The 17053-nt window shown below is 44.3% G+C and overlaps 1 protein-coding gene across 1 annotated transcript in view; it reads left to right on the plus strand.

Moving 5' to 3' along the window:
- The window catches only part of LOC147697944 (uncharacterized), a 1308576-nt gene that overhangs the window by 230854 nt on the left and 1060669 nt on the right, over window positions 1-17053 (plus strand). Inside the window, exon 5 of the mRNA XM_086936165.1 lies at window positions 9864-9931. Coding sequence (XP_086792291.1) covers window positions 9864-9931 — 68 coding nt within the window. The remainder of the gene's footprint in view (window positions 1-9863; window positions 9932-17053) is intronic.

A 17053-nucleotide genomic window follows, 5' to 3' on the forward strand; every position in this document is an offset into this window, starting at 1 on the left:
AGCCGGGATCTTGCCCCCCTCTCAATAGATAGAGAGCCAAAACAAGAAAGGAGGGACTGGGGCTTTTATAAGACCCAACACACGGGCCCTTGCAGTTGTGAAAACACAGAGGGTACTGTTCCTAATTGGGAAGCTAGGTATAATAGGTTCTAGGTTGAGGGGAGTGCTTTTTTTAGGAGCAAGGGCCCTCACACACCCCGAGAGGTGTCATGCTTCATCATCAGGCAACTCCTCGTTGGGCCAGCGCTGCAATGCCCAACGAGTCTCTCGAGGGGGCTCTCAGCTGGAGATCTTCTATTTTTAGCCAATGTTTGTTGCATGGGTGAATAGTGAAGTATGAGTAGAATGGGTGAAGGAGAAGTGTTTTAAATATTACTAAAGGGATCCAAACAAGAAATAAAGTTTTAATACTAAGGTCTCTTTAGTCAAGAATAAAAATTTGAGTTGTACGTAGAATAGATATAATGGTCTATTTAGTTGCAAAATTTATGGGTAAAAAGGTTAAGCTGTTTCATGCCTGTTAAATTTCCTAGTGGATCATGGCATTTCATCAGAACAAGGAAGTCCTAATACTACTCTTCAGAGGGACGGGGGAAAGTAGAAAATGTGTTCACCATACCCTGTGAATTTTATGCAAAGAAAGAAGATATTAAAAGTTTGCCCTGTATACTTTACATAGACATGAGGAACGTCTCTTGGGGGTAGACCTAGATAGAGGGGAACAAAAAGGTACAGGTACTGCATTAAAACAGATGTTCATGGTCGTATGTCAATCCAGTTGAAGAGATGGAATCACCAGTACAATGATCACATGGTGTTTCTATGGTGTGGGATAGAGCTAGGTCATAAACTCGGTGTGTCGGGACAACAGACAGAGTGCCCCATGGCACAGGCTAATTTCTGGGGACCCACCTTTCCCCTTGCAGCACCAAATACCTGAGAAATTCCTGGTTCAGGCTTCTAGATGGCTAAACCCAGATGCGATTCCGACCACCGCACCAGACAGAGTTTTGAAATGTATGGAGACATTCAGTAAATTGATATTTTTCTCTGAGAGTCTTGCTCCGAAAATACGAGTTGCCTCCTACAATTTTACTTGCGGGTGTTGTTAGACATGGTGAACAAGGTCTTGAATGCAGTCCTAAATTAGCATCTTGCGAACCTTCAACAAATAATTCAGGATGGGCTAAATGTAGCAAAGTTTGTGATGAGGTCAGGTCACGTCTGGCCCCCTTCGCAGTGGTTACCAGTGCGTTGCTTGGCGCCATGCATGGATGAGATCCACGGGCTTTTCCAGTGATATCTAACAGCTCCTCATGTCCATTCCATTTGATGGCACCAATCTCTTTAGAGACAAGGCAGACCTGACATTAGAATGCTTCAAGGAATGCAGAGCAACAGCATGCTCCCTTCACCTTGCACTACCCGTTTAGCAGTTTCTCCAACCATATGGCCTCTTACAAGGCTTCAGAAGAGGGATGCAGCAGAGACCGCAACAGACTTTTCCTCTGCAAGAACAGATCTTCCAGTCCTTTCTAGGTAGAGCTAGGGGATCTGGCCCACAGCTTTCAAACCCCGGGGGGCAACAAACTTCCCAATTTTCTGCCCCACCATTGCAATCCATGGAAAACCCTTTTAGTTTTCCCTCTGGTGCACTGTTGTCTAGATGGGTGCTTCAAATTGTCCAATGCAGCTATTACCTGCCCTGTCTGTCCCCCCAAACCCCCTCCAGACATGCCACTTGCCCCATAATGGCTTCTGGAGGACCACTTGTACATTGTTTAAGAAGATGATCACACTCTGTAGGAGAAAACAACAATAGAAAGGATGCTGGCATTAGATGTCTGGATTGGTTGCTACTCCTGGTACTGTATGCTACCGAAAAAGTAAGAAGGACTTTGCCTGGTTCTACACCTACACCCTACCTCGAGAAATGCTCACCTTGGCCTAAGCTTTGTCAGCCCTGGATACAGGTGACTGAATGGTGGAATTGGATTTGTTTAATGCTTATTCTTCCCACAGCTCTCTCCTGCAATCCTGCCTACTGTTTTAGGTAGGCCAGGAGAACTTTCACTTGTTTTGCTCCCTATTGGTCTCACCAGTGCCTCTCAGTGTCCATGAAAGTGATTGTGATGGTTGTTACCCATCTGAGGAGGTTGGGAATACCAGCTTTCTTGTACTTCAATGACTGGGTGCTGAAGGCGGCCTCACCTTAAACAGGCATAAGCCCCCTCCAGATGACAGCTGACCTGTTGAAATCCCTGGGATTTACCATCACTATGCCAAGTTCACACCTGAAACTGTGTTGGTCCAAGCCTTCCCTCCACCTCATTAAGTGTATGATATTTGGGCTATTTTTCCAATGTTTCAACCCTTGACCTGGGTCTAAGTGAGAGCAGCTCTAAGGCTTCTTGGCTGGCCTATTGGTGTCCTGCATCCTGGTAGTGGGCACATGCAGGCTCTGCAGTGGGATTTAAAGTCACAGGGGGCTCAGAACTGGGGGAAATGTTCAGATTCCATACAGGTATTGGAAGATACTATAAATGATCTCAAGTGGTGGTTGCTGTGCCGGTGACAGGCCCATCGCCCTATCTCATTTAGAGGCTATCGGGTAGAGATGGAGATCAGAAAACACTTGTCTTCAGTGAAAAACTGACTCACATGAACCTGTTGGAGATGCTGCAATTCACGTGGCACTAAAAGCTTTCCTCCTGTCCATGAAAGGTAAATGGGTGCAGGTTATTGTGGACAACACCAAATACCACTGCAACAAGCAAGGCGGGTGGGGTTGTGGGTCCTGCCCCAAGAGACTCTGAGCCTCTGGAACTGGCTAAGTCATCAGGCCATCTCCCTGATCATACAACAACCGCCAGGTTCTACAAGTACCAGGGTGGATGAATTCATAGCACGCTGGTACTTAAAATTTTGCATTCAAGAGTTCCCAGGGCAAATGTCTGTCAGAAATTCCTTTCAATAGGACTGGAGCTTGGGACTCCTGTACGCTTTTCCTCCTCTACCTGTCCTGCTCACAATTCTAAAAAGATCAGGAATGACCGTGCTTACAACAGCATTGTGATTGGTCTGAGTGGCGTGGTTCGGTGCTGAGACAGGTACTAGGAGGCTGTGCATGTTCTCTACCCAGGCTGTACAATACAGCCTAGTGGAGAACATGCTAAGTGCGCATGACTATTTGGCTGGCCCAAGACGGCTGGCCATAGTGTCATGGGCACTTAGAAAGTGCCTATCATTCCTCCCCCAGATCTAAACAGACCCGCCCGACCAACTGAGCCAGTACATTAAAATAAAATGATAATAACGTTGCGCTTTTATCATTTTATTTTTCCCTTTTGAACTGCTCGGTGAGCAGTGGGATGACGCTCCTCCGCCTTAATGGAGGAGCCGCCACCTTTGAGGCTTGTAAAATGCACAGCTGATCAAGGGCGTCCCTGTGCTGAAAATTTAAAGGAACAAGGAGACAAAGCTATGCCAAAAGGCTTAATTAGCAGTAAATAAACACGTTTTCAACAGACTTCTGAAAGGAACTTGAAAGAGACTTCTTTTGCTTGGAACCTCATCTTTAGAAGCCCATTGATCCACGCCCTTGTTGCCAGATAAGAAAAGGAGCGTCCTCCTCATTTCACTAATTTGATCTTGGAGTGTTTAAAAAGATGGACTTCTGAGTGAGGATTGCAACAGTCCGGGAGTACCGCAGTGAATGAACCTTTTGTTCAAGTATGGAGGGACTGTGCATGTTCTGTTTGAGCCAACACTAGTGTATTAAAAACGTATCCGCATTTTTACAGGTGCCCGATGTATGTGTGGTCATGGGCCCTAGGCCCACATACTTTGGAAATATGGACACTAACACAGTGTTTTTGGTACTAGAACTGGCCATGAGCACGTGTGCCCTTTTATTGGAAGGGTCACCTAACTTGTGAGGCCTGTTTTGGATGGCTGTGGGATGGGTGTATGGGTTATCACTCATGGGAGAGGCTGATAAAACATTAGACTGTGTACAAAATTCCTCCCACATTTTACTAAAAGCAAAACAAAAGTCCAACCTGTGGGAAGGAATGAAAAACAACAAAAGCAAATCAAGTCCCACAGCTTCAAGAGGCAGTCCGCAGGACAGTGGTGGACAGGTGCAGCTGGGAGCACCCAGGCATCTCGGCACCCATCCATAATTTAACCAGATGCGTCTGGACACAAATGCAATGCTGATGAAGTCTGGATCCCTCTACATCACGCCAGTTGGGTCACAGTTCACTTACGTGATGTTGATCAAATCCAGCATGCTCTTGCTGTAATGCAGTTGATGGTTTATAGTTTAAACTTGATGCAACAGGAGTATCAGTTGAGTCCATTGTGAATTCTTGATGATGGTGATGCTTGATCCACTGAAGACGGTTTTGGGGTTCTGTGACCTGTTGGAGTCTATTACTGGAATTCATCAGGGGCAAAGTCAAGTCCATCTCTTGCGCTTGGTGTTGGCCCCTTGTTTGAGTTGGCACAGGACTGCCTGTGGGCTACACTGGGGATGCATATGTGTCTGCATCTGAAAAGCCACAAGACCACCTCGGAGCCACTGCCTAGTCACTCATGCAGCATCAGGGGTGGATGTGTCCTGGTCAGAACATGCGCTTGTGGTCACTGGTTTTTTGAATCATCACCGGTGCTTCTTGTCATGTTGTATGACAATGGTGCAGGACTCCAGGATTGTTACTTGATGCACAAGAGTTGGTGGTGATGCAAATGGAAAATGATGGTGGGGTTGTAATTGGATGACTTACACAACAGGTAGCGATGAATTGTATGGAGGAAGAGTGACTGGAGGAACTTTGCAGCCACATAGCTCTTTGTATACTTAGTGAAGCTCTTCCTTGGTGTGTGCGTTTGCAAGCAGGGCTGCCCTTTGCTCTAAGCAGCTGGTGACAGGTGGCTGGATGGTCACACTGTGAAGCGCTGAGCAGATACACAGTTTGTGCATGCAGATGGCTTATGTTCGGTACTCTAGCTGAGCTATCTTCCATGACGTCACTGCACCCTAGTGGATGGCTTCTTTTAATAGGTGCACTCAGATATTGGTACGAGCCCTCATTCTTGTTCCCTTGTTTATTTCTCCTGTGCGATGGGGTCATCCGTTCTTCTGTGTGACAAGATTGTCATACTACTTTCTCTCAACTCATTTTCTTCTTCACAATGTGGAAATGTGCCACGCTCTGTTCTTCCTTCTTGCTTCTCTGCTCATGCTGCAAAGTGGTGACAGGCCACAGGTGTCGGCTCTTTTCACAGGGACTTCCTGACAGCTCCGTCATGTCAGATGGACTGTGCATCTTCTCCCGTCACAGACCACTCACCGGCGTGGTCCTGTCTTTAGGACTGGGCATCTTCTAAGGTGCGTCAGCCATTTCATGGATGGCAATGGAGGTAGGTATCCTGTGATGCATCCAGTCTGCAACCTCTTCCTTACCTCTCTTCTCAACAAGGAATTCCGTTTGCAACTCAGTATTGCTGTGGGATACAAGAGTCTCCTTCCTTTTGCGGTGGTGGCAGCTTGCCACTGTGGGATGAGTGGCTCTCATCTTGCCTCTTGTCGTAAACCAAGTTGCCTTGAAGGAACTCATCCCATTACTCAAGAGTTCACAGAGAAACTGGGAAATCATTACACAACCAAAGCAGACATGTTGGACTCCTATTTAAAACTAAGGAAACCATCAGCACCAACCCCTTTCCAAAAACACTCTCCAAGAGCAGGCTAACCCCAGCCTATGGATTCCAGCCTACAATGTGAATGTATGGATCTTGGTAAAGCAAACCGGCCTGCTGGCATCCCTTCTGACCCATGTCCACCATGAACCTTCAAAACAATTCTTCTAACTACCTCTGCTTCCACACCAGTAAGAAGAATAATCAATAATTCCTTAACTACAGGAATATTTCCAGAACACCTACAAAAGTCATACATACGCTGATTGCTAAAGAAAACAAACCTGGGCCCACTTAACTCCTAAAACTACAGACAAATTACAAATGGAACTTTCCTGGGCAATCTGATAGAAAGAGCAGCATTTTGCTAAATGTCACACTTCATTGAAAATTACTCCATACTTTCAGATTTCCATACAGGATTCCGTCCAGGAAGAGGCACAGAATCTCATTGTCATGTGGGATGACATTAAGAACAAAGTAGACTGGAACGTGGTTGCTATACTACTTTTCTTGGACCTCTCAGCAGCCTTTGACACAGTTGACCTTGAAGCTCCAATAGAAAGTCTCTACGAAGTGGGCTGGATCCAATCCTACCTTCAAAATAAAACAAATGTCACCCATAACCCCCTTTCTCATCCTAACCGTACTTCTCAAAGCTGTATCATCGCACCCATGCTTTTCAACATCTACATTAAGTCATTACCAGCACTGATTAATTAATTTCACCTCACATGCTATAACTATGCAGATGACAAATAAATACTACTTAAACCGTAAAGCCCCAAAGACACTGGAAATTCACACATTTTTTGTTGTCACAGAACTGTTGTAGATGACATGGAGCCATATTAAATTGAACGCTTCTAAACGAAAATACTCACATGTGGCGCATGGAAAAATTATGACCCCCTCTCTGCCTGGCTTGACAATATGGGAACACTGGCTAAAGTATCTAAGGAAGCAAGAAACCTTGGAACTACCATGGACTCCAAACTATCAATGAATGCCCAAGTGGACAAATTAGCGAGATCAAGGTTCATTACTATAATAACTGTGCAACACATCTTAACCTACCTCGGATTTCCACACAAGGTCCAGGCTACTATCTCTCTTGTACTGTCTAAACTCAATTACACCAATGGCCTTCTACCACGGATCATCTGTGTCAACTATGAAAAGACTACAGCAGATTCAGAACTCTGCTGCCAGACTACTCCTACATACATGTAAATCCACAAACCCACATCTCCCCTGCCTTGAGGGCCCTATAATGGTTTCCTAGTTGCCAGAAAAGCCATTTTCAAGCTAATTTGTATCACCCACAACCAATACATGAAACATGGCCGCTCTTAATCAGGAATAACATCTTCAAATACGTTCAACAAAGGAACCTCCGCTCTATATTGGAACATCTCCTCAAAGTCTCACCATGCAAGAAAAAACCCATAGGTGGCACATTCTTCTCTATTCAAGCAGCCAAACTATGGAACTCATTACACCCAAACATAGCATCCACGGATAAGTATCTTATCTTCATAAGACTACTCAAGAGTTGGCTCTTCCCTACATAACCACCAACTCAAACAGAAATGTACAACATATCCCTGTGTATATACGCATTTAATTTGATTATATGTATGTATCTAAATATGTGTATTTCTTTGTATGAATGTAGATAGTAAATATGTTTCTAAATATATAGTTATTTGTTAGGTCTGCTATACAAATGTACATATTACTTTTGATTTTACTATTCTATGTTTAACGTGTATATAGTTCACTGTATAGCTTTCCTAGGTTATTTGATTAGATGCTTATGGTTCTCCATTTATTTATCTATCACAATATATACATTTTATAACTATCTAGAATAGATTCACTATTAATTTGCTAAAAGACAAAAATTACATATTTAAACACAAGGAAAGTAGCTTAAAGTACATTAACACTTGAACGTATGAGTTTATTACAGCTGAAATATTGATATATTACCTTCCTTATGCATATATACCTTCCATGTACTTATGTATCTATATATTTACCACTTCATTTCTACTGTTAAAATGCTAAAAAGTGCAGCCTCTCCACTACACTACCCTATATCACCCTATACCTCTCTCAATATACCCTCTAACCAGCCGCGGTCAGTAGTAGGTGTACCTGCAGGACAGTGACGTGGGGAGGGGGAGGGTCAGGGTGGGGGGTAGTAATCTTTAGATTATGGAGTTTTACAGGTAAATAAACATATAAATAAATAAAACGAATTTCATTGCGCGCACTGCATCGCATTTGGGGATGCAGTGCACGCAACGAAATTCGTTTTATTTATTTATATGTTTACTTACCTATAAAGCTCATTGATCCATAGATTACTACCCCCACCCTGCCCTTCCCCCTCCCCACGTCACCGCCCTGCAGGTACACCTAATACCAACAGCGGCTGCCTCTAACTCCACTCTATGAATCGCTCCAAACCCCATTCTACTGCTATGATCCCCAAAATAACCCTTTCTAGCCTCTTCCCTCCTCTATCCCTCTTTCCATCAACTCAAACCTTGTTTTACTATTCAGATCTCCCAAACAAACCTTTCTAACCCCTTCCCTCATGTATCCCTCCTAGAGACATCCAAATCCTCATCATCTTTCTCCCTAATCCAATTCTATATTCTCCCATCTCTTCTTTACTCATCCCAAACCTCCTCCTACTGCTATGATCTCCAAATAAACAGTTTCTAGACCCTTTCCTCTTCTATCCCTCCGTTATCCTTTTCAATCCAATGAACAGACTCACTAATCCACCGCTCAAATTAATTAATATTTCCCACCGCTCAAGTTAATTAATATTTCCCTATACTAATTCACCACTAATCCTTTTTGGGTTCTGGAAAAGCATGCTACTCACCCAGAAAAGTGTGTTGACGCCTCATCAGGCATAGAAGTGCTTTTTAAATGCAATTACAATTAAAGAGCCTAGGTGTCCCAGCCTTAGTATTGGGGGTGTCAACATTTAATTGCACTGGTCTGCAGTCTTTTGGGCAGAGCTTTGGGGACCATCATGAATTATTTTACAAATTAAGCACTAGTTTTGGGATTTGCCTAGTCAATAACTGAAAAGGCCTTACACACTAGGAGTGTTTGATATTACAAGTCAGCACTCTGCCAAGAAGTGCTACACAATGTTTCAACAGAGATTACTAGAATCTGTGACCTTCACATGGAGGGTTCGAAGCTGCAGATGCTTTTAGAGTGAACATTTCACCCACAGAGGCACCACACAATGCTGATCACCCAGATGACTGTTTCTGTCAAGATTTTGGAGCAAATAATGACCAATGCTCTCTTGTCCCTTATCCAAGAGACAGGCAGCTGTGAATGCACAAAACCGGAAAATGTGGGCCAGTAGGGCGTAGGGTACGTAGGATAGACGGACCTCTGGTTTCATGGGGGGGGGGGGGGGGGGGGGGGGGGCATCAGGCTCCACACCCGCCAGTCTTAACTGTTTCACTTTTTTCAGGGTGTCAATAGAACCTGCAGTTGCTGCAGTTCTACATAGACTAACTGACAGCCTATCCGTCACCTACTCATCATCCACCTCCAGTCCCTGATTATTTTTGGCCCTGCAATAAACATATTTTGTGCTCCTTTTATCATTTATGCAGCCCATTCCTGAGTTAGAGTCCATTTTTGCTGAGTGATATATTTTATTTCTAGAACTGTTAGTTTGTGACCAATCCCTTTAACAGCCTTCGTTTACTGACCTGTATATGACTTGTTATCTGTCTACAAACTTGCCAATCAGTGAACCACATTCATTTAAAAGGGGTAGTTATTGACTTCACTACTGTTTGTTACAATGTCCGCTGGCTATGGCTTCTGGATGTGTAAGGTCAAAACTCAATTGCCATAAGTTTCCACAGTAGAGTAGTAATGCGCTTTCTATTTAGAGGACCTCAGTAGCCATTAGTGGCATGGTGGTTTTATTCACGGATGGTTGGCTCCCATGTATGCTACGTAAATAAAATAAATTACGTTGCACTGCTCTATTCAGTTATTTTGCTGACATAGTCATCTTGTCTATGTGAAATATTTAAGACAATGGCTGGAACATGATGGTGTTTAAAACCTAATGCTTCATTACTTTTTTATTTTCAAAGAGCAAGCCAACACGAGAAAATGCGAAGAGCTTCAGGCAGAAGTGAACAAGCTGAAACAGGAGTTACAGGTAGGAAACTCTAATTATTTAAGCTTTCATAACTCTCATTGACTTCATATATATCATTAAGAGCAGAATTCAAATGCAACTTTGAGATATTACATATAAGGAAGAGATGATTTAAAAAGAGAGTTTTGCACTATGCCCTGTACGGGGCCATGAACAAGTATGACATGCAGGAAAATAATTTCAAGCTGAAAAATTATTTTCCTGCATGTTTTGCACACTTTTAAGATAATTAGAAATTGCAGTCTCACTATTAGGGAGATCTTGGAACACTATTATAAGCAACTTTTATATGATTGATGAAAACCTCTTTACATTTTCAGAGTAATTGGCACTGAATGTTACCACAATTAATGCAAATAGCTTGCTTTATTTGAGGGAGGGTAATTAGAGTCTAAGGTGGCATGGAATGGCTTGTCTCTTGTGAGCTTTGGCAGCTGATCCTATTTCTTTGGCACTGCTAAAGTCCACCCAAAATACATCACTAGTGGTGTAACCTCTTGTGATGCTACTGCTATCGAGGGTTCCAAACATTTGTATTTGTAAAAGGCAAGTGTATGCTGAGCAGCGTCATGGTGCTATAAACACTCAATAGGGAGGAACTACCAAGAAATTTCAGATGAACAAAACTAAAGGATTTTAAGATTTTTACTAAATGATGTCAGCATTTCAATGTGCCATAGTTACACGAAAATGGTATTCAATGGAAAGAAAGCCAAGACAGAGCACATTGCCATTAATTTTGAACTTTGCAAATTGTGGTTTTATGACAATTTTTCAGATCTCAAAGGCTTGTTAATTTTGTGTCTTGACAGAAGCTTCTGAAATGTAGAGCTGACCCTGTAGAAAGCTTTATAACAGAAGCTGACTGGTTAACTTTGATCCTGTGCTGAAAAGGTAGCCGGTAAATGAGATCTATGTCCTACCGATATCTTTTTATAATTATGAAGATTACAAACCACTCTAACTGCAAGGTTTTGTACTCTCTGAAGTTTTTAATTTGTAGCCATAATCAATCGCAGCTAACAGGCATTGACAAAGTCAAACCATGAGTTTATTGTGGCATTAGCCAATACAACTCTCTAGTCACCTAGGATAAACATCAATAATTTGCAAAGCAGCTTTAACGGCAAAAAGCAAGTAGATGCAACCTTCAAAATTTGGGGTACAAGATTAAGGTATTTTTCCAAGACGAATCCTAGGATCTTTACATTCTCAGGCATCGCATGTGGTAGCCCATCAGTCTCTGGATAAGATAAATTATTCCACGGGTTATTTTTTCCTAACTGAAGTTTTATTTTGGAGCAGTTCATTCAGAGAAAGTTTATATTTTTCCATATCCAGTCCAACATTAGGCATTTGCTCAGATTTCCCTCTAATACCTCCATATGTTAATTGATCTACAGAATAATCTGGTTATCATCACATAAGTTAATTTTTAGCGAAGCCTTTTACATTTTTGTTCATTAGATACATATAGAAATAAAAAATAATTGTGACAATGCCAATCCCTCTAGAACTTCACACAATAGAGAAAACTGTCTTGAGTTTGAGTTTTTGGATCATTTCTAAAAAGTGATCTACAATAGTTCACAGGTGTTCCACCAAAGCCTATCTCCTCAGTCTGCATAATCAAGAAGGAATCATCAACTATATCAAAAGCAACTGAAAGGTCAAACAGAATAAGACAGGTGGGATCACCACCACCGAAATTAAGTCTTCAATTATTTGGAATAAAGACCAAAGTCGATTTGGTTCAAAGACCAGGGCCTAAATCCAATATGGCTGCTGCCTAACATAACTGGATTCTTGAAAATTGGCAAGCCATTGGGAATTTTTGTTTTCTCTCATTTTGGCCATTGCTGGAAGCAATGAAATGGGACTATTATTACTTGCTGCTAATGTGGCTAAATTGGATGTTGTTCAGGAGAGGTGTTACCACTGCTATCTTCCAACCGTTGGGGACTATTCCTGAGGTAAATGTGGAGTTTAAAATGGGGCTAACTACTGGAATTGTGCTTTGGGAAAGACTTTTCAAAATGTTGGTAGGGTATACATCTTCAGGAGAATGCAATTGTAGTTTACATAGGATTCTCTCCACCTCTTATTCATGATAGCCCAGAGGTCCCACTTTTCTACCTCTTTTGCATATCAGTATCATGAAGGACATATATGCTGTATCCTGCTTTGATCTTGTACTCTTTATTTTTTTTAATTTTGTTGATAAAGTGGGGGGCAACCTTAGCACAAAAAGCAGCATGTTACACAACAGGTGTCATACAAGCAGGGTTAATTTTAAAACCACCGAAAAAGTGTTATAGGACACTTTTCTGCTGACCTAATGATCTTACAGAAATGTTTTGATTTCACTTTAAACAGAGTTATTTATATTTCCTGAGTTTTTATTTTAACTGAACACAATCCAATTCTTTGTATTTTCACCTCCAAAAGCTCTCTGCCAGCCTACCCATTAACCTTTCTTTCCTTAGTTGAGTTGTGAGGGGACCTGTCTGGAAACGAACTTGCAGCGCCAGGACGCCAGAGGAGCACGGCGGACCTTCAGTGTAGCTGACCCCTTTGTAGCTGACCCCCTTGTGGATTCCGACCGCCTCCACGACTCGCCGGACCCGCTTCGCGGGTCCCGCAGCGCGTCGCCTGCCAGGAGGCAGTATCTAAGTCATCAGGAGGAGCGCGGGGACAGGCGAGTAACCAGCGGGGCTGCGAGCATAGGCAGGGGACTCCAGTGTCCAGGAGCCCCTGCGCGCCCAATCACCATCACCTGGGCTGCTCTCCCCGCTGGCCACGCCCCCCGCCAACGGAGGTAAAAGCAAACCTCACCTTTTGCCTGTGGGACCTGTTTGGAAACGAACTTGCAGCGCCAGGACGCCAGAGGAGCACGGCGGACCTTCAGTGTAGCTGACCCCTTTGTAGCTGACCCCCTTGTGGATTCCGACCGCCTCCACGACTCGCCGGACCCGCTTCGCGGGTCCCGCAGCGCGTCGCCTGCCAGGAGGCAGTATCTAAGTCATCAGGAGGAGCGCGGGGACAGGCGAGTAACCAGCGGGGCTGCGAGCATAGGCAGGGGACTCCAGTGTCCAGGAGCCCCTGCGCGCCCAATCACCATCACCTGGGCTGCTCTCCCCGCTGGCCACGCCCCCCTGCCAACGGAGGTAAAAGCAAACCTCACCTTTTGCCTGTGGGACCTGTTTGGAAACGAACTTGCAGCGCCAGGACGCCAGAGGAGCACGGCGGACCTTCAGCGTAGCTGACCCCTTTGTAGCTGACCCCCTTGTGGATTCCGACCGCCTCCACGACTCGCCGGACTCGCTTCGCGGGTCCCGCAGCGCGTCGCCTGCCAGGAGGCAGTATCTAAGTCATCAGGAGGAGCGCGGGGACAGGCGAGTAACCAGCGGGGCTGCGAGCATAGGCAGGGGACTCCAGTGTCCAGGAGCCCCTGCGCGCCCAATCACCATCACCTGGGCTGCTCTCCCCGCTGGCCACGCCCCCCGCCAACGGAGGTAAAAGCAAACCTCACCTTTTGCCTGTGGGACCTGTTTGGAAACGAACTTGCAGCGCCAGGACGCCAGAGGAGCACGGCGGACCTTCAGTGTAGCTGACCCCTTTGTAGCTGACCCCCTTGTGGATTCCGACCGCCTCCACGACTCGCCGGACCCGCTTCGCGGGTCCCGCAGCGCGTCGCCTGCCAGGAGGCAGTATCTAAGTCATCAGGAGGAGCGCGGGGACAGGCGAGTAACCAGCGGGGCTGCGAGCATAGGCAGGGGACTCCAGTGTCCAGGAGCCCCTGCGCGCCCAATCACCATCACCTGGGCTGCTCTCCCCGCTGGCCACGCCCCCGCCTATTACGTGGTTGTAGAGTCTTAAGGAGCCTAGTATCCCCGCTTCGCGGGAGCGACCGGGAGAAGCCCGGGACAAGGGCGGGGCCGTCCAAGGACGTACAAGGTCGGGGCTACCTCCCTTCTCTTTTACTATCGATCCCAAATTGTTTCCACTATCATTTTACTAATCATTCTTTTATAAATCTGGCACTATAAATTGTGCTTTTTCTTAACTCTCATGATGTCCACACGCTCAGGGAAGGGCAGACAGATTACCGTTAAAACAAATAATGGTAAAGCCACTGGAACTTTGGACGATTTTATAAGCCGGGCAACCGGGATTTTAGAAAAGGAAATTGCCCTCACAGAAAAGCGTCTATCACTTGACCTAATTACAGGAAAACGCTCGTCCCTGGGGAATATTGCATTAAAAATTACCCCTACTAAATTACCTACTCCTGAGCAAAGTTTACTTTGTTCGGATAGTAATTTGGAGGCTAGTCCAAATCTAGAGATAATCCCTGAATCACAGATAATCCCTGAATCACAGACAGTCCTGATAGCGGACCCAGGGGATTCCCAAATTGAAGCATCTACACTTACTCCCATACCCATTTCACCAGATATTATGGGAGTAAATGTAATAGATAGCAACCCGAGTAATTTAAGTAATAATGTCCCTACCCTTACACAAGATCAGATAGTGGCATCTCAGCGGGAACCTCATAACCCAAATAAACGTAAGAGAGGTGGCACTCATAGGAAAGGGGCAAAACCAAAGTTAGCGAAGCCAGCACCATCTAAAACCCTAACAATCCCTACTAAACAAAAGGGTCCCCAATTAGCTGACATGGGACAGAAAACCTTCTCTTTTAGTACCAACAACAATGACCGCCTTCTGGGGGAAATTGAGAAACTAGTTCAAATACTCCTGTTACCTGTTTTAGAGAAAATCCAGATTGTTAACCTGAAGTTAGATCAACTGGAATATATTATTTCTTCTAATACTAATCCTCCTGAAACTTCAGCAAGTAAGAACAAATTGCCCGAAGAGGGGGGTATAAGAAACAAGAACAAAAATTGTAATGTTAGCAATAGTGACCCAAAAAAGGGGAGTGAGAATAAAAATATAAACACAAACGCTAAAATGCCTATAACTACTAATCCTAAGGTGGCACCGGTCCCGCTAGTTCGAACAAAACCGATACCACAACCCCGTTCTAAACCTGTTTTGGCGGATGTTGTAGGGACATCTGGTCAAAAAATGGGCAATGTGGCATCAACGACGGAAGCCGCGACCCCCAAACAGGGAAGTACCCAAGGGCAAAAACAAATAAAACATACAGGTTTACAGGGTTCCGTAAAAAATACAAAAAGTACTGATAGTGAGGTAGTACATCGAAAGAAACCACCACCCTTGAACTTGCCGCCAGATTCAGCCCCTTTTATGGTAATACTTACCGGAGTACCCCCACTCCCTCCCAACAAAACAGAATCTACCCAGGAACTAAGAAATAAAATAACATATTGGCTTAATATTAATAGACCACTCCCCTCTGACTCTAAAACAAACATACTTAGTGTACGTAGAGTCCCCTGGGTAGGCCCGAGTGAGAAGGATCTCGAGGGGGATTGTATCTTGATTAACTTCAGTAACACCTGGGTAAAAGATATCATCTGTAGTAAACCGAGATTTGCTAGAGTTGGGGATATCCAGTGCATAGGTCTGGAGTATTTCTACCCAAGCCTGAATTTTGTACCCCAATCTCTCCCCTATAAGAATGCTAGGCAGGTATTTAACAACGAAATGTATCCTATGTGGACCCACAGAAATAGGGCTATATGGCCAAGCCAGAACAACTGGGGACCCTCCCAACAGAGTGATGCCTTTTCCTGGGAACTGATCCATAGTAATAACAACTACCCCCTGCAAGCTTGGCATAACAACTTAAGACCAAGGTTTCAGGGAGAGGATTATGTAGGATGGCCCCCAAATAATGTCCCCCTGAGAAACCGCTTTAACCCACTTGTAGGCATGGAAGAGATCGATTGACCATCACAAGATCCTCTCAGGATTATGGATAATCCAGTATTAGGAGAACCCAGCCTGTGGGAGAAGGGGGAAAGTGGCAATAATAACTCACTGGAGATTGCTCCCACCGATGATGACCGAACTCCCGATGCTCAAGCACTTGAGGTATCTTCTGACAGAGAATGTGATTTAAGCCTAACCCTTTCTGGGAAGAATCTAGAAGAAGCAGTAATAGAACTAGACATGAGACAAAAAAATTATCAAAAGATGGGCCTAATCTCGTGGAATATTGCTGGACTTGCATCAAGACTTGAGGACGAGGCATGGTTGGACTTTGTGGGGGACTGTGACATCCTGTGCCTGCAGGAAACATGGAGTAGAACTGCCCAGAGTATGGAGGGTTTCCAAGCTTTTAACACCTTAGCAATACCCTCTCAAATGGGCAGGGCAAAAGGTGGTCTAATGTCAGCAACCTCGTTAAAATTATGTAAACTTGTGGCCTCTATAATAGTTGATTCACCTTGGTTCCAAGTGTTGATGTTGATTAATTTGTTCCCTGAACCATTGTTGTTGATCAATTGGTATTACAATATTTATGACAACAATGAGACAACTGTAATCCTGGAATTAGAAAGGGCCATAGCTGGGGTACGTCAAGAACAACCCCAACTATTTGTTATCTGGTTGGGAGATTTCAACTGTTCATTATGTGCCCATGGTGATTCCAAGGTGTGTGGCTTGACAGATTCACATGATCAACCGCTGTCACATTTTAAACACACACCTCAGGGGGATGCGTTAAATAATATCATTATTTTAAATGATTTATGTATATTGGAGCCCTGGGTTGGCCCAAACTCTGTGCCTATACCGACGTTTCAGGGAACTAGGGGCACTATGAGTTTCATTGACTTTGTAATTGTCTCTAGTGGGCACCTTTCCTATGTCGATAAGTTGGAAGTAATACCTAATGCTGCCAGTGACCACAATCCTTTACTTTTAACCCTGTTTTGTCCGGTTAAACCCAAACATTCTATTTGGGAGAAACCGGTAAAGTATAGTAAAAATCAAGGTATCACCCTTAAATGGGGCAAAATAGACGCGGTGGGTCTTGAGGCAGAGATCCTAAATGGATATAGTGCTGAATATGAGGCCTGCCTCATACCTACAACCGGTCCAGAAGAGGTTATAGGTAATTTTGAATCCCTATGTGAGCATGTAGCTGAGCGCCTAACAAAACCAATTGGTAAAAACAAA

The sequence above is a fragment of the Lissotriton vulgaris genome, chromosome 8 (assembly GCF_964263255.1).
Source record: "Lissotriton vulgaris chromosome 8, aLisVul1.2, whole genome shotgun sequence".
NCBI lineage: Eukaryota > Metazoa > Chordata > Amphibia > Caudata > Salamandridae > Lissotriton > Lissotriton vulgaris.